Consider the following 27,058-nt stretch of genomic DNA (forward strand, 5'->3'; position numbering starts at 1 on the left):
TGAAGACTCTAAATCAGGGGTATCAAACTCATTTCTGCCACTTGTCACATCTTAGTTATGCTTTCCCCACAGGGGGTTGTTCGGACTATGAAATCTTACAAATGCGTGATGGCCTCATCGTACTTTGAAAAATTGATTGATAGCTAGGAAGGAAAAGTTTGGTTTGGTTCAGTTTATTTAAAAAACAGGTTTGGTAATAAAACTGCTTGCTGTATATCAGTGTTATCAAAAGTGAAGACAATTGCCATTTTGGTAAAAGTTTTGCATGTGAATGTGAGTGTGAATGTCTGTATTGACCCTGCGATTGACTGATGGCCAGCCTCTTGCTCAAAATCAGTTTCCATCTCACCTTTAACCCGAATGAGGCCAAGCGCAATAGAAAATAGATGAATGGCTGCCTTTGTCCCTTCATTCTGTGTCACTGCTATTTTACAGAACAGCAAAATGGAGAAAAAAAAGGGGGAAAACTTCAGTTTTTCAAGTTAGTATGAAAAGGTGGCGTTTGGTTAATAAGATGGGGTTGAAGTCAGGGTTTTCAAGTTTTTTTACACACCAAATTCATCAGTCAGCTGGGATAGGCTTTAGCTCAAAGGAAATGGACAGATGGATGTTTTTTGATTTTTTTTTTTTTTTTTTTTTTTTTTTTTAACAACAGTTCTCATAATCGCTTTTAATTTTTTTTGGGCAGGCCTGATCAAATGCTCTTGGGGGCAGCAAGTTCTCCACCCCTGCTGCTAATGTTAAACTTAACGAGAACTCTACTAATAATGTCACCACGGCCTCGTCATTACCGTTAACATAAGTAAATATATGCTGTGCAAACATGCCTGAGCCAATAGTGAAAAGTCCAATATTTTCCTACATGTTGATAGGTGTTTTATTTTCCTCTCGATTTGGAGAAGTTTAGGGCTTAGAGGCTCACAGTGATGACACAACAAGCCACAGGGGCTCGCACGCTATCCGAATATTCAGCAGTTGTGTTTACAAAGCAGCAGAGGGGCGGAGCAGGTCAAAGACGCTGGGGCTCATCGAAACGTACAGTAGTTGTCATTTTCCAGTATGTCTTCATCTTCTAAAAACAAAAGTTGTTAGAACGCAAGAATGTGGCCAGGTCGGATGCGTCACCTGCGGTAGGCGTGTGGGCCAATGAGGCGGCGGCGCCCCAGTTGTCACACTGGACAAGCCTGTAGAGCATCTTTTCTCAAGGTGCATCGGCTGTTCCACAACTGAGATTTGTTGCACAATCACAGAAGAGCCTGAACAACTGGTCCTGCAGATAAAGAACGCTTTCTCTTCCAAGTGTGGCTGTTTTGAGACAAAGTTGTGATTGACACGATGTTTTATTTTCAGTACATGCTTAATCCTCAAGAAAGTGGAGGAGGATAGGCTCAATAATTCATTAAATATTCAGTCTCAACTCATTTGCTGTCTATAGACATTCATGGGGGAAGTTGAGCCATGTCCGCACTGTCGCAGCATTATTCTGCTCAATACAACAATCCACTCCCATCCCATCCATCCAATTTCTATAGTGTTTGTCCTCATTGGGGTCGCAAGTAACTGGAGCCTGTCCCAGGTGACTTTGGGCCAGTGGCAGTGCACTCCCTGGACTGGTCGCCAGCCAATCACAGGGCACGCATATAGATCAATAACCATTAAGTCATGCTCATACCAATGGTGAAAAAATTGTAATGTTTTAGAATTGGATGTAAAAATAACTGAGATAATGATGCATAGGTGTACACACCCTGTTACAACTGTGAATGTGGCTGTGTTTAATTAACCAATCACATTCAAAAGACAGTCAGCACACAGCTCTCATCCTTTACAGTGTCTCTGCTTAACCCCACATAAAGTTCAGATGCTCCAGTAGGCTTTTCCTGACATTGCATGGTTCACAGAAAGTTTCCACATCGTTAGAAAAATGCCATTTTTCAAAGGGAACGGTACAAAATTATTTTCAGGGCATTAAATATACCATGGAACACAGTTATGGCAGTTGTCATCAAATGGAGAAAATATGCCACAACAGTTACATTAACAAGAATTGGACATCACTCTAAATCGAATGCGATTGGTTAATTATGAACAGAGCCACTTATGTAGTTTTAAGAGGGTGTGCACACTTATACAACCACATTTTTACTTCTCATTTCATTTTTTTCGCTTGAGTTATACAGGTTATTAGTCACGTAGCGGTGGACATTTTTTCGAACATTTTTCAAAATCATGGTCTCATTTTTTTATACCACAGAATTTGAGCAGGGATGTGTAGACATTTAATATCCACTGTGTGTGCTCTATATACTGAACTCACTAATTAAAATATACACATATTCTGCATATAAATAAGAGAGAAAAGAAAAATTGATAACCATACATTCTGTGACATTTTTGTTTGGTGGTGTGCTGTGAGATTTTTCTGATGTGAAATATGTGCCTTGGTTCATTAAAAGTTCAATAAAACACTACTCTCGTTGTTGCTAGCCGATGCCGGGCAGATCCATCTGTTCTGACTAAGTGTTGTCATCTTTGCTTTTCAGCAAGCGTGCCGTCCTGGTCCTGCAGAATGACCCCAACTATGGCGGCCAGCGTCGCCCCTTCACCACGGAGGATGAAGCCTGGAAGTCATTCCTGGAGAACCCCCTGACGGCAGCCACCAAGGCCATGATGAGCATCAACGGGGACGAGGACAGCGCCGCCGCTCTGGGTCTGCTCTACGACTACTATAAGGTATGCTCAATGGGCCATTCGCAGAACTTTCCATAAAAAAATTAATTGTGCATCAGGATAGTATTCGCAGCCTTAATTTTTACAAATGATAACCTTATTGCAAAATATATTAAATTAATTTATTTCCCCTCTAAATTCTACAGACAACAACCCATAATAAATTGGCTGGCCAATTTAATCAGACTATATTAGCTATTTTAAAATGAGCATAAATTGGCTGATCTTTATTTTAATTTTTTTAATCTTATTTCCTGTGAAAAAAACTAACATTGAAGCCATGATTATCTAAATAATGATTATGAAATTGGGTTGCCAAAGGAGGACATTAGTAACAGTTCAGGTCTGCAACTTGTCGTGCCGCAGCTCAGGTGACACAATCACAGTGGTCGTGTGTTCAATGAAAAGTGAACAGACAGAGGGGAGGGGGATGAAGTAATCGGCCCTTTGCAGGTTCATCATAAGTGGCGTGTGTGGCGCAACATCTGTGAGGCAGAGCGCGTACCACGGCGCATGTAACTTAAGATGGCAGCCTGTCGGGATGTGATGTGGTCAGACGCTCAGCGGCTGTGTTTACCCTCCCATACAGGTGCCCCGGGAAAAAAGAACAATAACCCAGGGAAAGCCAGATGCGTTGGTCTCTGATGTGGATCCCAACAAAAGGTAAGACCTGACGTATAACGGCACTGGGCTACCGTGGAGGGACTGTTGCATTCTCTCTGTTTTGTGTGTGGCGTCTTCTAACCCATTCAAACGGCTTAACAAAGGATTCTGAATTCTGTAATTATTTGGGAAATGCTTTAGGTAAAAGTTTCAAAACAGAACAAGATTCAAGTTTCTAGCTTTCCTTCCTTTATTCCTTCCATACCCATCTTGTTTCCTTCCATACTTTCTTTCTTCTTTCAATAATATAGTTGAACTCTTTGAGTGCCATTGACGTAAAAAGGAATCCTAATGAGGATCACCATTGACGTCAATTGCCATCAACTATGTTTTTTTTTTCATGGGAATGGGTAGAGAAAAGTCATAGCCAACTCTGGTTTGATTATTAAGTATAAAACAATAACTATGGCCAGCAGATCATAGCATTAGATCTTTTTTGCATAAGCTTACGATGTGTCACAACAATGTGTAAGCTAGTAAAATATGGCGGACTCCCGGAAATGCAACCGTTACAAGCAGCTTGTATTTGATCAAAGTGTTTGTCACGTTAAATCTACTGCAAAGAGTGCCACAAAAAAGAGAAAATATGATAGTGGTTATTTAAACACATAAATGCACACACACACACACTACTAAATACTACTACTACTACTAAATAGTGTGCAAATAGTCTGTAAAGTTTGTCAAATGTCAAATTGTTACACTGGCGATTCCGTGTAAATACATTATTTTACCATCAAAAGCACATTTTCATTGTTGTTTTTGGTATTTCATAGGTGTCTCTTATGGAAAAAATATTAGCATCAAAGTCATTGTTGTGTATAAAATATATATTTTCACCCCAAAACATTTTTTTGGTCCAAAATAGGTGATTTGGGTGAAACCAATCCGTGTTTTAGTGCTGATTGCTACATAATGGAATAAAGTAGAAACAAACTTATTTTTGTGATGCTAGAGAGTCCAATCATTTATTTCGTAATATCTGTGTTTAAACAGCCATAAAACACAATATTCTGTGAGCCATGAAAGATCAGTCAGAATGCTCTAAATTGGCTGGCACTCAAGAGCTTCTCTTTTTTGAAAATGTCAAAAAGTTCAAAAGTGTATACCTTCTTTTTGCCCTCCCTGTATCTAACGTATTTTGTTTCTACAGACACCAACTTCAGGCAGCACATGGCATCACTGCGCTTCCAGAGACCAGCATGGAGAACAGGATCCAAGTCCTCAAGGGGCCCTTCAACATTCTCCAGCTGGCCCAGGACAAGAGGAGTCAGTTCCCATCACCGGGTAGGTGTCGGAGCACCTTTAAAACACCCTCTTCTTCCGCTCTCGTCGTCTCACTGTCGTCCTTCCTTCAGACACGACCGTCACAGTGTCCATCGCCGCCCTGCAGAACTACCCGCACGTCAAGACCGAAGTGCCCATTCATAGTTTGACCGTGCCCAGCAGCTGCGCCGAAACCGAGAGCCACGTGGGCGTCTTCGACCGCCCGCAGCTGGCCCACAATTCGGTGCAGTTCAGCCCCAGCACGCAGTCCCGCACGCCCCCGGACTCCACCTTCTCGGAGAGTTTCAAGGACGGTTCCCAGGAGGTGAGTGGAATCCCCTTATTGCCCTCCCCCTCTTCTTCTTCATTCTCAGATCTGGCTCATCAAACAATAGCATTTTCACCCGATACCATGGAGCCGACCGTGGGCTCGGCCTCCTTTGGTTTAATTTGAACGCGGCAAAATAGCAGCCAGTGTTTTATTATGCCATTGTCTCAGCAACACAACGTGCTGTGCTGTTTCCTCAACAATAGCCAAAGGCCCTTACTCTAACCTCCTCTTTTTAGCCTAGAGGGATGTTTGTCACAGAAAAGAAAAGAGTAATCCAACTAAACTATGTAGAGGGAGGTTAGCGCCAGTGGGAAAAAAAAAAATAACGCTTCAAAGGATGAGGTTGAAAGATGATTGATTGGGAAAGTAATTAGCAAAAACTGTGACGACAAGAGGAAGACACAATGAGCACAACTGGGAGGCAGATGTGCTAACAACTGGTGTGATGTTGGCGGCTGATGTCATTTAAAAAAAATAATTTTTGAATATTATAACATGACAAAAAAAACCCTGAATTCACCATCTAACAAAATTAGAATATTACTAAGAGAGAAAAAACATTTTTTTAAAGAAGAAAACAAGTCAGAATTGGCTTTCTGGAGTATTTTCTTCCTATGGGTGTTTATGAATCAGTATGATGAGTTTCACTTTTTTTGTCTTTTTACAGGTGTTTTCGTTCCCGAGTGAACTGCAATTACGTATGGGCTCCATGACGCCTGAGGACTACACTCAGTTTGACACGGTGCCGGGGTAAGTCACGCGGCTGCCGGAGACAGAACCCTGCCCCTCATTTGGAACACGGCACAAGTGTTAATTACACCCGCACGCTTGCACACATCATTAACGGCAAGTAATAGCGTTGCCATTTGCGTAGTAGGAAGTAGTATCAAAGTGAGACATCTCGCCTGCGAAACTACGATGTCACAATTGAACCAAGTTTAGCCTGGGTTGTTAGTGGAAGTTACGGCGAGTCCTCACTGCATGTGCATGTTCAGGCTCACCCTGGTGCATTTCTTTCAAAATCAATATTTGCAAGCCATTTATTTTTAATGGTAATGTTGTTAGATTAGTTTGAAATGATATTACATCTTTTTGGGATTATAGTTTTGTGTTATATTTAGGGTTTAAACTCTTAATGTAGGCCAGCGGTTGTCTGACTTTTTCCACCAAATAACTCCTAAGAGTTCTAAAAGTACCACCATTATGACCAACGTTAAAATACAGAAGCGCAGTAGGGCTGTTCATCAAAATAAACTTAGGTTTTATCCCTAAAAAGTATATTTAATATTATTGTAAACAAGAGTAACATCACGCACAGTTTGAACATTAGCACTGTTTTTTTAAATAATAATTCAACTAAAATGTATTGCACGTAAAAATTCATAAAATTGTTCTGTGATTTTTTTTTTTGTCTTTTTCTTGAAAACAGTCTTTAAAAAATAAATGCAAATGTATGTAACTTCAAAGTTAAATGTAACTGAACTACAGTAAAAGATAAGTTAAAAAAAAAATATATAATATAATTGAACTGTGCTTCGACAGTGATTCTTAGTCATACTGTTAGAGGGGACCCACGTATTGCTCACTGCTACAGAAAATCGCTACATGAATCACATTTCCCTTGTTACGTCTCTATCATAGGAATAATTTCGAGTACACCCTTGAAGCATCCAAGTCTCTGCGTCAGAAGACAGGCGACGGGACTATGACGTATCTGAACAAGGGCCAATTTTACCCCATCACCCTGCGCGAGATTGACAACAAAGGCCTGCAGCAACCAATCACCAAAGTCAGGGTGAGAAGTGACGAGCTCCAGCCCGATTTGTACTACTTTCATCATCGCAAAAGGACCCACGAAGCCGATAGAGGCGGTACTTGAGGATATACTGAAGACTGCTTGTGCTATCACAGAGTGTGGTGATGGTCGTATTCGGAGAGGAGAAGTGCAGAGAAGACCAGCTGAAACACTGGAAGTACTGGCACTCGAGGCAACACACTGCCAAGCAGAGGTGTCTCGACATTGGTACATTTCTATTTGTTAATCAATCGCTCAATAGATAACTTTAGATTTCCTGCACATCTAATGAGATCCCATGCAAGAGCTAGATCAAACTTTCCAAAAATGTTTCTGCCATCACAGCTGACTACAAGGAGAGCTTCAACACCATTGGCAACATCGAGGAGATTTCCTACAACGCCATCTCCTTCACCTGGGACACAAACGAAGAGGCCAAAGTAAGATAACTATATAAATATACATGCGCATGCACTCTAAATAACGTTATACTCCAGTTCATAGAGTAGACAGAAAATAGACTGGCACACCAAAATAGGAGCAAACCAAAAAAGTGAAAAGGGAAAAAAACAATGACAGTGTGTCCTGGTGGTCTGTGGCAGATAACAAACATGATGAATAAATAAATATTGTTCAATTATGCTACAGCAGTAGCCATAGAACTAGAGCAAGAAGAAAGTATTATACTGATGTATAATGACATTGGTGAATTGTAGGACACTCAGTATGTAGAATGAACAAAAATCGAAAATGAAAGTAAAATGTGTTGAAAATATTTTAAACAGTTAAATAAGGAAGAAGGTGTAACCTTTTTTTTAATACAACCCTAATAATGGGCGATAAGGGGGAAACCCAGAAAGAGAAAAATAGACAAAAGAAAACAAGGACGACCTAAAATTAAACATAAAAATGGAAATCTCCATTGGCGGGAAAAAAAAAAGTGTGACAAGCTTGCATGGAAGAAAACAAAAAATGCCTAAAACAAAGAAAATGCGGGACAAACATGATCCCTTTTACCAAACATTTATATACGGCTGCAAAGGAATGAGGAAACTCAGCGGGTGGGCTGAGGCGGAGGCTCCTTTTTCAATGGAGACGATGAAGGTGAAGACTCTTTCTCGTTTGCTCGCCCTCCCGTGGCCCTGACGTGTTGTTTCGCTGTCACTTTTGAGTGGCAAGATGAACGATATAATTGGGCCTCCAAAGAGCCTGGCGGTTCACACGCGCGCACACATAGACCAGGATGTGACTCTAACAGTCTCATGACTCCAGGCTGGTGCCCATAGGATGTTCATCCTTGTGTGTGCATTTGTGGTTTTTGTCATCAGTTTGTTTGAGGAAGATGATGTTTACTTGAAATAGTTTGCCCTGCAGCATTTTTGCATGAGGGATGACACCTCTATCCATTTTTATCTGGCAGAATGTTAACCTGGCATTTGGCTATGTCCGAAATAGATGCGAAACAATGAAGTACGGTAGTTTTCAATTAAACACCTGATTGTTTAAATGATTTTCAACAATTACAAGTAGTGCCCAAATAATCTCTTAGGATAATCACAGTGATTGTATGTTAAAAGTGGTCGTCTCACTAAGTAGAAAGCTGACCTCCGTCCGAGGTTGAACAGTCCTAGTATGAATTAAATTGTGCACCTTCATAATGCTAGAATTTTGTCATTGTAAATTTTGTCACAATGATGTGAACAAAAATAGTGAAAATGGACGAAAGAAAATAAGTCAAAATGACAACAACAACAAAGACAACATGAGACAGGGCAGGAAGTGAGGAAAGAAAAGGCAAAGAAAAAAGAAAATGTGGTACATTCATGCATGATGGGGGTGGGGTTAAACCAGGAAAATAATGTAAACAATTAAATGAGGATTTAAACAATAACCTAAAATATAAAACTAATAATGTATCGTAAAAATCATTTAGTGACAGGGGAAAAGTGTATCAAAGAACGTGTGGATAAAATACACAAAAGAAAATAGTGAAAGTTAAAATTCTGATTGAGAGATTCTAATAAGTATAATAAATCAAGAAAACAAATAAACAATCTCCAGTATTTTTTATCATTTGACTCAGGTGTGTTTAGTTTTTGTTATTTCTTAAGAGGAGAGCACAATGGTTATCTTTTCAAACTGATAGTGGTACAAAATACAGAGCAGGCCTCCTCTTGTCCTTGTCCTCTGTACTATAAACATATTTGAAGGCAATTAAATCCATTTTTGCCCCAGGAACCAGAATCAAACAGATTCTCCCTTGGTCCATGAACTACCAAAAACGGTTATGCTGTTTTTGCCTAATCATAAACTGCAATGTAACTCAACCTACTTTTTGTACTGTAGTTCTATTTACCTAATGTACATACATTTTCTTTTCTTTTTTTTTTAATGCAAAAAGATGACAAGTGTTTGTTTCAATCATCTATTTGCATGTTTTTTTCTTATGCAGCATTTTTTAAATTTATCCTTTGGTGTTAAATAAGTGCGAGGCTATGTTGACTACATTCGCCCACTAGAGGGAGGCACAGATCACCAAACATTAGATAAGAAGCTTGCTGCCTTCATTCAGTCATGCTGCTGCTGCCATGAGCATATCTATAAAAAGCAGCAGTTATATAATCTTATATGTAATTTATTCTATTTATTTGGGTCTTTTTTACCAGACAAGGCAGACTTGACAAAATGAAGCTTGTCCTAAGATGACCCCATAGCAATATTTTTGTATTAGACATGGCTTTGGCTTGAGGAAAAAAGAGTAAAAAGGGGATTTTTTCAGAGGATAACAGGTTGCCTTAAAAAAAAAAAAAAAAAAAAAAAAATCAATGGGCGGAGGGTCTCGAATGTAGCATTGTGTCTTGGATCAACGCATGATCCCTTCAAAATGCCTTCCTCAGATCTTCATCTCGGTCAACTGCCTGAGCACGGACTTCTCCTCTCAGAAAGGCGTGAAGGGCCTCCCGCTCAACCTGCAGATCGACACATACAGCTACAACAACCGCAGCAACAAGCCAATCCACCGGGCCTTCTGCCAGATCAAGGTCTTCTGCGACAAGGGGGCAGAGAGGAAGATCCGAGACGAGGAGAGGAAGCAGTCGCGCAGGAAAGGCAAGGTGGCCGACCTCAACCCGGGCCTGTCCTGTGAGTGGCGACGCCTCGGAATTTTACGAGGCAACCGTGTGGCATGTTGGTGCTGTAAAAAGACTTTAATCCGCTCCTCATTTTATGACCGTTTTTACAGTCGTGGATGTCAAAGTACCCATCCTGCAGAAACGCAACGACGTGACCATCTTCAAGATGATGAATGATCTCGAGACCCAGCCGGTGCTCTTCATACCTGACATTCACTTCTCTACCTTCCAGCGGCATGTGAGTTGTCGCACAAAACACACGCGCACACGCACGTTCATGCCTCACAGAGAGCCGCGCATCCACCCACTCATGGGTCATGGTGACCTGCTCAATTTCCTGGCAGGAACACAGGTTGTTTAGTTGCAGATGCCAGTTGTAGGAAGTAGCAAAATACAAATATTTTTGTGTAAGTGGAGTTTTCACACATCTATACTTGAGTATAAATTTGTTTGACAACTTTTGACTTTTCCGCAGCTATCCGCACTGTCTACTCATCACCTGATCAAAATAGCCTTGTTACTTTTTTCAAACTACACAGATGACAACACGACGTAAAAAAGATGTAAATGGAGTAACTCAGTCAACTGCGGTTGAGATGTTGGGGTTCTTAGTGATAAGCCCCGACCGATTAATCGGCCAATAGACATACAGTAATGGGCCAATATTGGCTCGTTTAAAAAGTGCAAAAATTGACCAAATATTATTAATTATTTATGCATTGTTTGCTTGTTTTACACTAACACATTACAGGTGTCAAACCCAAGGCCCAGGGGCCATATCCGGCCCGCCACATCGTTTTATGTGGCCTGCAAAAGCAAAAAAAGGTTTTTTGTTACCCTTTTTACGGTAACTTAAACAATAATTGAACATACTATTATGCTTGATTTCTGATTTCAAAACTAGTAATCCATCCATTTTTGTGATAATAGGCTGAGACGATTGAACGTTTATTTGGTTTCACCATCATAACTCCTGCATTACAACAAAAGTAAAAGATATTGACATTCAAACATTCCCCTAACCCAATATATCGGCTGTTTTTCTTCTCTCGCTGTTGTGAAGTTGAATAAATACCAAAGGCCAAAGTACTGTAAAAGGGTAAAATTAAAAAAAAAAAGTAAAATCATTTACAGACAGAACACTGTCTGTAATTGATACCGTTATTGTTGTGAGTATTAAAGGACCAAAAAATAAGTTATTTTCTTCATTGTATTATTTAATTAATTGTCTGAATCATCGGTTATCAGAATTCTATTTTGCCTAATATTGGAAATTGGCATCGGTTGGGCCCCACTTTTTTTAGGGGGGGGGGGGCGGGGATGCCAGGGAGCGTTAATGACTGCCAACACATTTGGAGAAGCAGAATGTTCCCCAATTATGGCCTTCTGGGAAATGAGGAATGATTAGTGGCAAATGTGTTGTTTTGTGCCACCCCAGTCCGCTTCTGGCTTGTTTTATTTGCAAAGTTCTAGCCATGGTGGAACTTAAATATATGTTAAGAGCACACATCACGCACGCTTAAGTTCTGATTGTTATTAGTGTTGGCATAAAGCAGCCACTGGCCTGTCAGATGAGACGTGTTCACTGTGGACTCTGACCAGGTTGACCACGTCACTCCGCATGCAAGTGTGTATGTGCATTTATAATTGATATAGGTGGTGATAGTGAACAAACCCTTGTATGTCATAATATGAGACGGGGATTAATCATTTCAAAGATTGTCTCTGTAAATTAGATTAAAAAGGAACATATGTTGATGGCAAAGTTAAAGTGCGTGCATCCTAAATATTTATATTTTAATGAAGGAATGAGGCCGAGGTTTTCTAAATCCCTTCAGGGCCATATAAAATATATGATGAAATATATGAACCATCAAACAAATATTTATAATTGTATAATGTGAGTATCTGTGGGTTTAAATGTTTTATTGATTTTTATAACAGTTCCTCTGAGGTTTTATTTCCCGATTGAAACTGCTTTGTTTTTCATTGTTCTTCAGATACTTATATTATTATTCATATACAATACATTTATATGTACAATATATGCATTGGACAGGGCTAGCCCACAAGTAGCGAAAATTCGCGTATAACTGCCGGCTATTATAATTGCATTGGAATCTGCACAGGGTGATTCAAAAAAGAATATGCCAAAAACATCACGTGATATTTCAAAAGTGAATGAATTCATGAATAAAAAAATGCATGGATAATAAAATTATGAGTTTTCCCCTTTCCAAATTGCAGCCCTTGCGATTTGAAAATTGCATTGTACTGAATTGCGATGTCTATTTGAATTTGATTAATTAAGTATTGTTCTATTATAAAGCGTTTTTATTTTGCTGATGATTTTTTTCCTGGAATTTAATTAACTTGAATAGTTTGAGCTTTGGGGAGCTTTTACATGTTATCTGTTAATAAACATGACAAAAGCTACAAATACTTTGCTTCTCTAGTCTTTGAACAATGTCTTTGAAGGAAATGCAACATGTACAGTACGGACAAGTTCATTCATATTGTAAAATGATTATGTGCTTCCAACAAGAAACTCAACACATCCTCTAAAACTGAGCCATATGCTTATTTATCATCAATGGAACTGTAATCCCACTGAATGGAATCGGTCCTCTTCAAAATGTACCATACTTGAATTGTATCAAATGCATCGACATACATACGTATCGAATCATATTTTATTTGAACGATGCACACCCTTACAAGTCAAAGCCCAAAAATTGACTTGATGATGGCTCGTGCCTTCGAATTTTTTTTTCTTGCAGGAGCACATTCAAACGTGTCCGATTGGTAACAGCGAAAATGCCCACCTTACCCACCATTGACAAATGTGTGTAAACTTTGAGTGCATCCTACTGGTTAAACAATAATCTGCGTGTTGGTGCCAAAAAACAGCCCCTCTCCCCCCCACGGCAAACATTTACTTTGGTTATTTTTGGTGCTGCCGCTAACTTTGAACCTGGCTATCACTTTCTGATAAACTCTCAAGCTTACTGGGTTCGTTTTTCCCAGAATAGCAGTCTAATAACAGCAACACCTGCAATCAATACGGTGGAAGGAAAGCAACCCTTCACAAGCATTTTTTATTTATTTATATGAAACATTTGTTGGGCCCTCCGTTCCCGGTTGTGGTTTCCCTCCATTTCCAGGATCTCGGTCGACATTTAGACCCGTATCACCCCTGTAACTGGGTCAACCCCGTGAATTTGTCGGCCTTCTCTGAACCGACCAGCCCTGACATGTAGCGCTTTCCCAACGTTGCGCCGGTCGCTCTGAAACCTCAATGTCAGCAACGGGCCATTTCTGGTACCTCCTGTTCAGCCTTGTGGTGTTAATGTCCGTCTGTCTGTGTGTCTTGCAGCCTTTTGCGGCGGAAGATGGAGAAGACAGGTGAGCCCCGATTTCACACTCGCTCTGTTCACATTTGGTTTCACTTTTGCCACCGTGGCGACCTTTCGACACCTTCTCAGTAAAAAGACGCTAAGGGAAAAATGTTGTTTTTTTTAGGAAAGTCTTGAAGGCATTGCATACCCACGTGTTTTTTTCTCCAGTGTCTTTTACTGCCTGTTAACTGGCTGTTAAGACCTCGTAAGTGCTGATTTATGTGCCCGTTTGTCCCACGCAGCTCTGGCATGAAGAGGTTGCCCTTTAGCGATGATGAGTTCGGGTCACCGCCCAATAAGATGGCCAGGGCAGAAGAACCCAAGAAAGGTATGAATGTGTGTGTATGTATTCTGTAATATAATGTGTGTGCGGTGTAGTACTATGAGGGACAAGGGAGGGTCTTGCTGGGGGGGGGGGGGGGGGGGGGGGACGTGTGAACGCTAGTACACGTGCTTGTCAGCTTGCTCTGGTAGCCTCCTATCAATTTCAACCACACGCACACACACGGAGGCCTTCACTCGTTGGCTTCCAACAAAATACCATTTGCACACAGACACACGCAAACAAACTTGTGCCCTTTACCCTAGATCAGAGCTAGTATGGCTTGAGGGCCAAATGCGGTCCAATGTGTTCTTTAATCGCCAACCGAGCATTTACGTTAAGAGTCCTGTAATATTGTTGCGTTAATTTAGTTGTGTTTCTGAAAATGGATTCCTAATAAGAATAAGATAAGTTTCGCCAAACAATACATATCCAAGAAAATAATTTTCTCCAAAGCCAGATATGTCCAAAATTCTCACATAAGGGTGGCTCTCAGAAAGTATGGTCCAGCGGAATGTTCAAATGCCGACCCACTTTGAGAGTCAATATTTTTTCCCCTTTACAATCAATCATTAGATGTCACTGCCTACAATATTGCAAACATAATGCAGAGATAAAATAAACAATTTGACTGAGATCTTTGCAATTGTTTGTATGTAATTGTATTTTGAGTGGTGATAAATAGCCGTCATGACCACTTCCTCTTCATGACATGCCAACACCCATGTAATTAACAGCCCTTTAGACCCTTATAGGGGAAGTCAACCCAAACATATTTTTTTCAAGAATATGTTCTATGCAAGCCCACTAGTTGAAACAAGGCATTCTGATAAATATTGCGTTTGTGGAATAAGAGGTAATCCACTCGTTTTTTAGCCATCTCTGTGGGCGGCCATTTTGTCCCTTCTGTTGACTGAAAATGACATTGCGACTGCTCAGTGCTCAGCTAACGACCAATCATGGCTCAGCTTCAGAAAACAGGTGAGCCTTGATTGGTCATTATCTGAGCCTTGAGCAGTTGTGATGTCATTTTCAGTCGACAGAAATGACAAAATGGCCGCTCGCTGAGATGGCTAAAAGGGGTGGATTTTGCTGCTTAATATTAACTCTTGTTTCAACTAATGGGCCTGCTGGGAACATATTCTCGAAAAAAATATGTTTGGGTTGATTTTCCTTTTAAAATACATTAGTTTCAAAAACAGGTGTCACCAATTACTGGCAAAATGTCATTGCAACAGAATTTTGTTGAATCAAGTCCCATGCTGTTCATAATGTGACAATATGTCGGCAGAAAAACTTTTGTTACGTGTGTTAACTTCTGTGCCCATGAGGTTCCTCCGAGAATTTATTTTGGTAAGGTACTGTATACTTCCAGTGGAACAATTTAAGTTCAACCAAAATGCAATGGGTTATATAAGATGAGATGTTAACATTTTTTTGAACTCGGACTAAACTACATATTGAGCATGGTGTCCAGTTTTATTGGTAAAACACGTACAATAAAATAGATTGATTATATTTTTTCATACTAGTTGATTGCACTATTTCCTCAGTGTATTCTTGTGCGGGAATCTTCAGGATTTGAAAGGCGCACAGTTCAGCTGCAGGAATTTCATATTTTGCGAAGCGAATGGCTAGTAGGTTCTAATGTCCACATGATCACAATTCGGAGGTAATTTTCTACGTGTTGGTCATTTTTGCCAGTTTATGAACTTAATATTTTTGGAAGAAGAAAGGGAAGCTGTTCAAAGTGCAAAAATAATGCATTGAAAAATATTTTTTACTTAACAATCTCTTGCGAATAGAGAGCTGAATGAATTATCTTTTTTTTATTCAGAGGACGCTGGAGGAATGTTTGAGTTAACACATATATCATTTTAACTTGGTTTTCAACAAGTCCATTTTTGGGCTCTCATGTCACACTCCTGGACCATAATTTCTGAGAACCACCCATAACTATAAAATTACACTTTGTGAATACAAATTAATAACAGGTGGGTGTCCTAGAATTACAGTCTCTTGAACTAACCCTTAACCTTAACTGCAATTAATTGAAATGATCTGGGGGGGGGGGGGGGAAACTTTTTTTTTTTCATTGAGTTTTACATAGGTGTTGTTTTCGTTATGCGGGGTATATACATCAAATGATGCCTAGCTTGGTAGGTGTGGCCTTATTTTGGTGTAAATTGCATTAGTCAGCTTTTACACTTGAATGCATCATTTATTCATTATTATTCAATTATTTAAAATATTACTCTATCTTATTGTTGTGCTTTTATATTGGATTTTTTGAAACACCTCTTCCCATATAATATGCAGCAGTCACGGGTGACATCACACGTGATATCAGCATCAGCATATCTACCGAGACTTCATCATGTTTGTTTTTTTTCTTCTTGTTTGGCTGTTCAGAGAAAAACATTGACAGGAAGTTCTGCGAAATTAGCTGGCGTTAATACACGCTGTGTTACTTATTTTGAAAGTCAGTATTGTTTTCAGTACAGTGGTTAAGTCAAGTCTATTTTTTTTACTTTACTACGTGCAATAATTTTCTTTATGTATGTCATCTAAACCAGGAGTCACCAACCCCGGTCCTCGAGGGCACCTGTCCTGCAGGTTTTCAATCTCTCCCTGCTGTAACACACCTGTTAAAATGATCAGGGTCGTTATCAGGCTTCTCAAGAGCTTGCTGATGAGCTGATCATTTGAATCAGGTGTGTTACAGCATGGAGAGATTGAAAACCTGCAGGACAGGTGCCCTCGATGTCCGGAGTTGGTGACTACTAGTCCAAACACTGTATTGTAATTATTTAATTTCATTACTTTTTGCATTTGCGTATTATCTTTAAGAACGGTTTGATTTTAAACATTTATTCGGGTACAATTTTTGTGCCGGTGGCCTGCGTAATATATTTTTTAGGAATAAAACCTACTACGCTGCTGTATTTTAATTCTGTTCATTATGCTATCGCAATGGGAGCTGCGTATTTTGTAAGGTGATACTTAACTGGGAAAAAAAAAAAAAAAAAGCGTGAGGAAGTGCGAGAAAATAGCTTAACATTTTTGTCGGGGTGAATGTAAGATAACAATTGCTGTGTAATGGGAACGTTTCAGTAGGAACAAGAGCATTTACATCGCTGATTCCCATCATGAGGTTCAGAGAAAAAAACATGAAAGGGTCACAAGACACTTTGTTTACCCCACATAATTTGTTTTTAACTTTTTCCTCAGCTAATCAGGCCGCTAAACATTTCCACCCAAAATCCAATAGATGCAACTAAAGTCTACTTTATTAGGATTTACAATAAAGCTCCTTTTGGAGAAACATGGCCTCAAATGTCTTTTAATCATTCACAGATTAAAAGGAATTGAAGGTTATTTAAAGAAAACAAAAACTCCCGCGTGGACGGTTCAACCGGTCCGCCAGCTCCAAGCAATGATGTTGTTGTCGAACAGAGCTGTCAATCATTTGCAGCGCTGCCTCATAAAATGACGCCAAGCACATTTTTACATGGCGACTCAAGACCGATCATGAGAGAAAACAAACAAATGCTCATTGAATTACATTACTACCTCCAAACACCACCACCAGAAATGACTCATGCAAGCGCACCCTAAATGCATCTTTAAAAAGAACCTGCTGATGGACGACGTGCAGTGTTTACATGACGTTTCTGATCAAATAAATGCAATAAACCAAATTTAGGGAGGAATGAGAGTCTGCTATTATGTGTCTTTGTATGTTTGCAGTCATGTATGAAGATTACAGTGTGTGCGTGTGCTGTGTCTGGGCCCCACCTTTTTTTTTTTTTTTTTTTTTTTTTTTTTTTTTTTTTTTAAGTTGGAATAATGCCTCTGCAGCCTGGAGTCAGTTAAAAAAAAAAAAAGAAGCGAAGGTATTTTGCATGGCCATGTCACTTGAGATGTCTGTGTCAGATGTACGGTTGTTGTTTCTTGCGTCATAATGTTGCCAAAAGCGACATGTTGACATGGCATTACAGATATGGAAAGCCCTCAAGGGTTTTAATATGAGATGTGAATTAAGGTGATTTAGCCATTTCTACTGTGCAGTGGAGATTTTTGACATCCATCCATCCAGCCAATTTCTTATACCGCTTAGCCTTTATCACTAAACTCCCTCAGAGGTTTTTGGTCGATTACATCATCATATAGGGCTGAACTTGTTAAAGGGTTTGATATCAGCTATGAGGCCATGTGGTTTGTTACATTTTTTTTTTTAACCTTATAAAACATTGTTTTGTCAAATATAGCATGTTGACACAAATAATGACACTTTAAGGGCTTTAATAATCGGTAGAGGCCAATGTGCTTTTCACAATTTAGATGAATGAAGAGATTAGAACTTTTTGCGCCAAAAAAACAGTTTATGTCCTATTACGGCACCATATAAATTTATATCGACCATAGCTTGGCACTTGACCCTTTTTTGCCGGTCCGGCCGCGACCCTCCATCCTTGACCTGGAGTCCCCTTCCGGCCGCGACCCTGCGGTCATATTCATAAACATTGTCGGCCGCAGCCCCGTTCCGCCCCCCGACCCCCCAAAAAAAAAAAAAAAAAAAACCTCTGTGATTGATGAAATTTGGCCGCCTCGCGAGCACATCACACGCATGAGGGCCAATTAGTGGGCCGGACTAAAATCAATTTCCGGCCATGCTTAGTCCAGCCCTTTTTTAAAAATTTGTCAGCCCCCACCCCGTGCCCCAAAAATGGGCATTCGGAGGGTCCGACCCGTCCGGCCCAGGGACGGACTGCCCAGCTCTGATATTGACAGATCTAGAAAGCATCCATTAGCATTTTCATATGAGGTATGAGTAGTATGTGGTTTGATGGAAATTTAGTTTTGACCTTGCTTTTGCTTAATTGTCATTTTGATACAAGTTATTACAGAACCTAAAAGTCCTAGCTTTAATATAAATGGATGACTTGATTGATTAAATAATATTGTTGTTGTTTTATTTTTTTGCTGTACTTTTGACTTTTGTGTGCACATAACCTTTGTCCTAATCTATTATGGTTATGACTCTTTAATAGTCTATATTTACAGATCTTGAAGCTCTCATTCAGGATTGTTATATTAGGCGTGGGTCATTGTGGTTTGTTACATATTATATTTTTGACCTTGTTACTAGTACTGTGGGGTTTTTTTTCCCCTCACTCTTGATTTTTCTTTTCCCCCAAACCTTCGCTTCGTTTGGGGTCTAATATGTCACTTTACAAGTGTAAAAAGGCATAATAAACACACATTCGGAATGTCCTCATGAAGCACTTTAAATTGAGGCATTGCTTGACGGGTGAGCTGCCTATAACTGGTGGACCTTTTTGTGTGTGCCCATCACAGTCCTGTTGTACGTACGCAAGGAGACGGAGGAGGTGTTCGATGCTGTCATGTTGAAAAATCCCACACTGAAAGGCCTGGTGGATGCCGTAAGTATTATTTTAAAGTGGAAAAAACCTGGCCAGATGAACTCAGGGACCTTTGTGTTTAATCAGTGGCAGATGGAGACATCTCCGTCTGCATGTTTGGGACGACATAGCAGCTAAATGAGCTATGACGGGACGCCCACCTGGTCCACTCGGGTCCATAGTGGGAAGCGTTTAAGGAAATATGACACCGTTTTGTGTTTTCAGATTTCAGAGAAGTACGACTTGCCATTGGACAAGGTTGGAAAAGTCTATAAGAAGTGCAAGAAAGGGTACGTATGAGTCACTATGGGCAAACCTGACCGACAGGTACTTTTTGTTTTTCATTTCTTGTCTCTCACGTCACATATCAGGCATGTCCTCCTCCTGTGGGAGGTTTCACTTTCTGACTGCAGCTGAAGCAGAGAGCTTGTTCAACTGTCATACAGTCAATGGTAGAGCTAGGGCCTATTGTGTATCCAAACCTTTACAAATTTTAAAAGGCTTGCTTTTGATTGACGCTGTCAAATAAGGATTCATTGAAATATTTTTAGTGCGCGGAACAAGACTCGCACTTTTATTCAGATCCCATTTTGTGCGCTTGTAACAACATAAAATGTCAAACTTGAATTTCGATGCAATTCCCCCTCATAGATTCAGTGGGCCTCATTCACCATTAAATGCATAGAAATGTTCTTACTCTGTACACAAGTTGATCGGAAGTGCAAAATCCCCGGCGGATTGATAACACTTGCATACCGGTCAATTTTGTTGCCACCACCATGTGTATGTTCATGAATTCAAATTCATTCCAAGTGACCGCTTCTGCCTGCAGAGCTTCAATCTGTATGAACCGCGCTACTATATCCCTATATACATCGTGGTCATTTTATTTGGAAAACAATGCCTAAAATATCCATCCTTTTGTCCATTTATTTGGCGAGATGTCAAGTTTGATCTGACGACTACTAAAAACCCTGGCCCTGTTTTTCAGGATTCTGGTGCACATGGATGACAACATCATCAAGCACTACTCCAATGAAGACACCTTCCAGATCTCCATGGAGGAGATGGGCGGCATGTACAAGCTCACCCTCACGGAAATCTGATTGGACGCAGCAGCAGCAGCAGCAGCAGGAGGAGGAAGAGAAGGAGGAGGATGAAGGGTTTACACAGTGCATTGATGATGGACTTGTATCATATTACAAGGCAAAACAAAAAAGAAGTGGTATTTAACAAGCCATATAGCTCTTAATGTGCCTCATTGTCGATTGATTCTGAGGAATGTCAGAAGTTTTTTTTTTTTTTTTTCCCCCCTTGTCCCCTGTGTGTGTTTTGTCCAAAGCTTCTGTGGCGCTGCTATACCTCACTCCTATTGCAAAAAGCAGCAGTGTTCCTCATTATCCTGACATATTGTGAGGAGAAACAGCTCATCTTAATCAAGCCATAGCACTGATGATTACAACCGGTTATGATGAATAGTTACTGTATAGCTCGTAAAATGAGCACACGGTTGGAGAGGGCGAAAGAAAAACCCTGAATATTCAACGTATTAAGATAATAATTTAAAAAAAAACATGGCAGTATTTAGCACGTAAAAATCACCTTTGTACAATTAGGATTGACCTACTGTACTGTATGTGCATTTTTTAAGAGTAAGACACTTGTTGTTTGAGAGTCAAATGGCTTAAAATTCTGACCAGTCGATATAATAGCCTCTAGTATTGTTAAATAGAAGGCTAAACTGCATCATCCCTTGAGAATGATTCTGAAATCTTAATTAATTGGTATAGTAAAGTTGCCATACTGTTCTGGAAGTGCAATATGATATTTGGATTCAGAAAAAACAAAACCAAGACAACAGCATGAAAATAATGTACATAACCTTTCAAAAACATGCTTACATCATCTGATCCTCTTTGTATCGCAGTACTTACTTGTGTATATATTTATTAATAAGAGAACGGTTGTGGGTTTTTTTTTTTGCTTTGTGTACTGTATTCAAATGGCTGTTACGCCTAATATAATGTTTTTATATGGATTTGTTATTGCATTGCGTGTCAAGGGAAAAGAGGTTTTTCATTTTGATGGCGGCTCTACTTTTTATTTTTTATTTTTTGAATGCACAATAGCGCTCAATAAAAGCTCGCTTGTGCTGCTGTCTTCCTGTCTTCAAGTCATATGACGGATGCGTACAGTGTGTGTGTGTTCAAATGTGCAGGAGCAGATGTCTGCATGGGCTCAGGCTCAACACTGCGGGGATGCCGGATTCAGGAAGCATGCACGGGTGCTGACACCACATGGATGCCATTTTCTGTGCTGGCCCTTTAAATAATATTCTTTTTAAAAGCTCTCCTAAGCCGTGCGTTACATTGGTTGAACTACAAATGAGAAGTCACTGTGAAATGCCAATGAAAGGACTCAAGGATTAAAATGCTGATAAATATGTAACATATATGCAAATACGTGCCCAAGAGCATGTGAGAATTTGTGGAATCACATTACATTTTAATCGCATTTGTCAGCCCATTTCATGTAAACGTATTTATACAATACAATACAATAACAGCTACAGCTGTAACAAAGCACTTTACATACAACAACAAAATGGCCATAATGCAACAAGTGAAATCAATAATTTAACACAAAACACTATATACAATAGACACCGGAAAAAGACGAAAATTTGTCAGTCTCAGGTCAGATCACATCACTTTGTCAAAATTAAACCCATAAATGTTTTTTTTTGTTGTGGTAACTAGTTCACTTAAGGTGTGCGCTGGTGTGATGAACATGCCAGTGTTGATCACAATTGTCATGGGTGTGCCTCATGTGTGTGTGTGCCCAGAGTACATGTAGGCAGCGTGATACAAGATGACGGTGGTGACAGTCAAGTGCGGAGGATGTCTCATGTAGATATTTAACCAAGCACACGTGCCCAAAATTACCATACTGCCCCCCCCCCTCCACATTATTTTCATCCCTTTAGGATAAAGCCATCTGCTCTCAGTCTTTGATTCTGTCGCGTTCCCTCGCTCCGCATGCCGCTCTTCCTCCCCCTCTCTCCAGACACTGTGCCAACTTTCCTCACTTGTCCTCATTTCACCTCACATTTTCTGTTTCTGTGCTCGAAAGCCAGCCAACTCTTTGCTTTTGATATATTCAGAAGAAAAAATAGGGGGAAATCCGGGAGCAGCTGAGGAATTTTTTTTTGTCCTTAGACAACTCAAAAACTCAAAAAATTCTTAATGTACGGAAGCACGTTGGTCTTGTTGTAAGCATGTCTGCCGACGAGTCAAGAATAGAGCTCCTGAGTTCAAAGGTCGGTTCGTGTGTGGGGTATTGTGGGGTTTTTTTCCCACTATGCCTCTCGCTCGTGACCCCAAGGAGGATTAGTGCTTTAAAAAATGTACTCTATGTTTTTATGTATTTGTCTGTGCTTTGTGTCTGTGGGGACTTCAAGAGGTAAATGAAGAATCCTGTCATTTTGCTCTGATTTCTACACTCGCAGCTACGGGCCATATATTTTTTTCCATTGCGTTGTTGTTGTATTTTTATACCATGATTTCTGTGTATATTTATTTATTATTCATTTATTATTACTACAGACAGTGCCTGCTTAGAGTGCAATTATACACACTTGCCATGTATTGATTAACCTCACTTGGGTTGTTTTCATTTTCAACGTATGCTTTTTCCATTCAGATTCAATTTCAGTACTTTTACATTTGTAACCACTTACTAAACATCTACTCACTTTTTACTGTATACATTTGCATTTAAGCTGCTCGAATCATACCTTGAATGCAACACATATAGTATCTTTTTCACCTATAAGTAATAAAAATATGATAGTAAATGCAAACACAGTTCAAAATATTAATAGTAAAAATTAATCATTTGTTAGATTTTTATACTAAATGTTTTATTGCACCAATCAATCATGCATGTTTAAATTAATCGAAGAAGAAAAAAACGGCAAATTGTGCCTAATACAGGTTACACTATAGTCAGTTCTGCTTGCAAACCCAGTAATATTTTATTATTGATATCATTCAAATTAGCGCTCAAACATTTCTTGTAACAATAATCTCAGACGGCGTTATACTGACTGTGACACTCCCGGAAGGACCCTATTGTCTGTGGGTGAGTCACTTTCACAGAAACGCTCTTAGAGGTAGAAAACTGAAAATGTCCTGCTGGGAGCCGATGAACTCGCTGTGTACACACTTGTTATGACATAACACACGCTCTCCTTTGTTTCTTGTGTGCACTGAAAATAGCAGCGATTGTCTCCGGTGATGTGCAGCATAGTGGAAATGGACTCAGTCACACCGCGGCTGCATTGTGATCGAACACCAATATGATGGCAATTGCACAGATCTTGCAGCCCACAGCAGCAGCAGCATCATTAGGCGGCGCACATGCTCAGTGCGTCTCCAGGGGAGGCTCCACCGTAGGGAGCCCGGTAACTCTGCCTCCTGCTCCTCAAGTTACCATGACAACAGACAGCCAGCCAGCAAGCCAGCAAGCAAGCTGGCAATCAGTGTCTCCTAGCAGCATATTGGCCTCAGTGACTCCCGCTGACCAATCAGGAAGCGGCGGCGTGTGGTGGAATGTGTTGTTGTTGCTCATGTGTGGGAGAGGAAAGGGGGCTGGGCTACGTCTGCTGAGCTACACAAAGCATCCACCATGTTCACGACAATGACATCACCGCCACTGCTGCACTTCAGCAAGTACATTATTGGCTCTCGCGTAATATGAGCTTGACTCCGGTTTGACTTGATGAGCTTACCGAAGGAAGGTTTTCTTGGTCGACAAGCTGAAAGTCAAGGTTGTTGTCAAGGCTCTCATATACAGTAATAATGATAGTAATGATATCATAACAATAATAAAATATGTTAATGTAGTGATATATTTTGTAATATTTATGAATTAAGGGTTGGATTCAGCAACAGGTGTATTTTTTTCCTGAAACATCATAGCTATACAACGCAAGGTCAAATCCATATTGCGCAAACTTTTATAGGTCAAACTTCAAAACAACAAATTGAAAATATCTCTAAAACCTGCTGTGCTAGAAAAAAAAGTGAAGACATTTTTGAAATAAGCATCCAAAATACCTTTCGGGACACATAAAGCCATCTCTGATTATGACGGACTGTTAAAATGTACTGACACGCCCACATCTGCTGCTTAGACAGTGACACAACATCTTAATTGAATTGTTGTCACTTAGAGATATTGATAGATGTATATGTGTACATATGTATAGCCATGATATGACATTGGCGTTCAGAAGAATTTGATCCAAGTGCAGCATACAGGCTGAACTCAAGGGGTTTCAGGGACTAACCCTTGAGGTACCCCACATGTAATGGGCATTCAATCAAATTTAAAACTTCCAGTGGTCACAAAAAATAAAGACTCAATCTTGTCCATAGGTGTGTATGGGAGAGTGAATGCTTATTTGTCAGTATTTGCCCTGCAATGAATACGTTTTTTGATATGTGGGGTGCGAAACGATTCAAAGACGGTTCTATTTGAAAGTGAAACTGTTCGATTTATGTCCTAAATGTAGACAGTGAACACTCCTCGATCACAGGTTCCAGGTTCAAGATTCCGCCATTTTGCATATTTTTGGGCGACACTAAACAACTCTTTTGGTCTAACTCTCATTTATATTAGATGTAATCCTACTCTCGACCACAAGATGTAAATTTGAAAGAAGAACAAACCATGAAATATTCAAAAACAGCTTGGTTTTATATTTGAACGTCATCTGTGGTAATCCTGCTTTTTACGCCTACCGGTTCCGATTCTTAACCAATTCATTGTGCGCCGTTCGAAACTTCGAAACTGCATATGTTGGGGCTATCATAAAGTGAGGGCCCCCTGTACATGGATGACGTACAAGTGAAACCGTTGTCTTCGGTCGCCTGTCAGAGAACTGCAGGAGCTGTTTGTGAAATATGGCCTGGGGTGGTATATTTAACCCTGCTCGGGCAACTCCCCCTTCCCTCCTTCCATATCCTCAATGACTCCTGGACTTCCTGGATGGGGGGGTGGGGCGGGGTTACACGGGAGGAGGTGTGCGTGCGGAGGCCCGACTAGGGCCCGTATAACCTTTCCTCCAGATTCCCTAACTAAGTTGAAGCGGACTTCCCCACTCTGGAGCGCAAACAGCAGTCGGGAGCAGGCTGCCTTTCGCGCGTCTACTCTACCACCCCCACCCTGCACCGCATGCACTCGCTCACTCCTCCCGTTCCTCTGCAATGCCACACACTGCCCTCATTGCACCCTACAGTCATGCTAAGACTGTATGGGACACACACACACACGGAGACAAGGAGACACGGGTCTGCAGTGGTGGGAAGCAGCACACACCTACTTCTGCTGCATGCTAACGCTAATTCAGCAGTGTACATTCCAACAGGGCGGTCAGAAAATGTTTTTTTTTCCTTTTTTACGGATTTAATCCCTTATGATAATCACATTGGGTGTGCTATAGAGGTGCAACGATTAATTGAAAACTTATTATCGGTAATTATTTTTGATAATCGTTCCCGAGACCTAAAATTGCCCAAATCCTCAGAATTTCAGCCTCTCAGAGTAAATATTCTCAGATTTCTTTTGTACTCTATGAAAGAAGACTGATTAGCAGTGTGCTGAATCAAAATAAGACGTTCGCAAACATCTGCTTTTACTTTAGAAAACAATGACCAACATTTTTGCCTATTTTCTGACATGTTATGGACAAAACCAGAAATGGAATCTTCAAGGCCTACATACACCAATCTGACGTCGTGAAGCGTCGTGGCATCTGATTGCGCCGTCTGATTGGTGTAGTGACCACCGTCGTAGCGTCGTAACCCATCAGGAAGCGTCTGGTGGGCGTTTACGTATGTTGAATCGGCGTCGTGAGTCGTGACATTTGGTCACTCTGATTGGCTGTTAGCTAGCAAATCAGCGCTCGGAGCACCAACGGGAAGTGACAAATTTGGATAAACGGTGAGCACGCCTTTGCTGCCTTCATCTTCTTACAAGTACAAGAGAGACAGTTGACAATTTAAGTATTTCACGATACTGTGTCAAGAGCATGAGGGTGTACTTCATTGATTAATCGACAGAGTAAAATAATTGTAGGTTGTAGCCCTAGTGTACTACTATCCAGCCATATCCGACCATTTTCTATGGATGTTCCTCCAGTGGTGCGAATTAATGAAGTACAATACAATACAATACAATTTTATTTATATAGCACATTTCACAACAGCTACAGCTGTAACAAAGCACTTTACACAGAACAACAAAATAGCCATAAGTGAAATCAATAATTTAACACAAAACACTATACAGTATACAATGGACACCGGAAAAACAGCCGAAAATGTGTCAGTCTCAGGTCAGATCAAAAGTCAACGAATAGAAATATGTCTTCAAACGGGTTTTAAAAATGGACAGAGAGGAGGTTAACTTATCTGTAAATATTCTCATTCCTCCAGGCCATTGAATCAATCACATCTGGACAATTCAAGTTGTCGTTTCAGCCTCCTCAGAGTAGGCTTACAGTAGGATACAAATGGTTTGTTTCCGTCTCTTATTGTGGTCGTAGTGTAAAATGCACTGTGTCATGCTGAAAATTGGTTATCATTTCAGTGACCTACTCAAACATGGGAAAGTCCAAGGGGAAATTAAAAAAAATACCCACTCATTCATTTTCTATGACACTCGTCCTCATTTGGTTCACGGGTGAGCTGGTGCCTTTCCCAGATGACATTGGGTGAGAGGTGAGGTACCCCCTGGACTAGCAGCCAATCAATCCCAGAGTACATAACAGACAAAGAATTATTCACACCTTTGGACAATTTTAAGTCTTCAATGAACATAGCATTTCTGTTTTTGGACTGTGGGAGGAAGACAAAGAAAATCCATACTAGCACAGGTAAAACATCCACAAAGAAAGGCCTGAGATGAAATTCAGACCCAAAACTGAATG

The 27,058-nt window shown here is 40.3% G+C and overlaps 1 protein-coding gene across 4 annotated transcripts in view; it reads left to right on the forward strand.

The window, feature by feature from the left end:
* grhl1 (grainyhead-like transcription factor 1) overlaps window positions 1–21,222 on the forward strand; it is a 29,801-nt gene extending 8,579 nt beyond the window's left edge. For 3 of the 4 annotated variants that reach the window (XM_086048621.1, XM_086048618.1, XM_086048620.1), the window contains exons 2-16: window positions 2,544–2,733; window positions 3,320–3,393; window positions 4,547–4,680; window positions 4,752–4,984; window positions 5,658–5,740; window positions 6,632–6,785; window positions 6,902–7,013; window positions 7,131–7,225; window positions 9,683–9,926; window positions 10,027–10,154; window positions 13,293–13,321; window positions 13,557–13,642; window positions 18,998–19,083; window positions 19,288–19,352; window positions 20,054–21,222. In XM_086048621.1, the coding sequence (XP_085904747.1) occupies window positions 2,668–2,733; window positions 3,320–3,393; window positions 4,547–4,680; window positions 4,752–4,984; window positions 5,658–5,740; window positions 6,632–6,785; window positions 6,902–7,013; window positions 7,131–7,225; window positions 9,683–9,926; window positions 10,027–10,154; window positions 13,293–13,321; window positions 13,557–13,642; window positions 18,998–19,083; window positions 19,288–19,352; window positions 20,054–20,168 (1,704 nt within the window). In that variant the 5' untranslated portion in view covers window positions 2,544–2,667 and the 3' untranslated portion in view covers window positions 20,169–21,222. The remainder of the gene's footprint in view (window positions 1–2,543; window positions 2,734–3,319; window positions 3,394–4,546; window positions 4,681–4,751; window positions 4,985–5,657; window positions 5,741–6,631; window positions 6,786–6,901; window positions 7,014–7,130; window positions 7,226–9,682; window positions 9,927–10,026; window positions 10,155–13,292; window positions 13,322–13,556; window positions 13,643–18,997; window positions 19,084–19,287; window positions 19,353–20,053) is intronic. The other variant, XM_086048619.1, reaches the window with a different exon arrangement.
* Window positions 21,223–27,058: the final 5,836 nt, after the last annotated feature.

Source organism: Filicampus tigris, chromosome 13, assembly GCF_054856515.1.
Source record: "Filicampus tigris isolate MCC_2025a chromosome 13, RoL_Ftig_1.0, whole genome shotgun sequence".
NCBI classification, from domain to species: Eukaryota; Metazoa; Chordata; class Actinopteri; order Syngnathiformes; family Syngnathidae; genus Filicampus; species Filicampus tigris.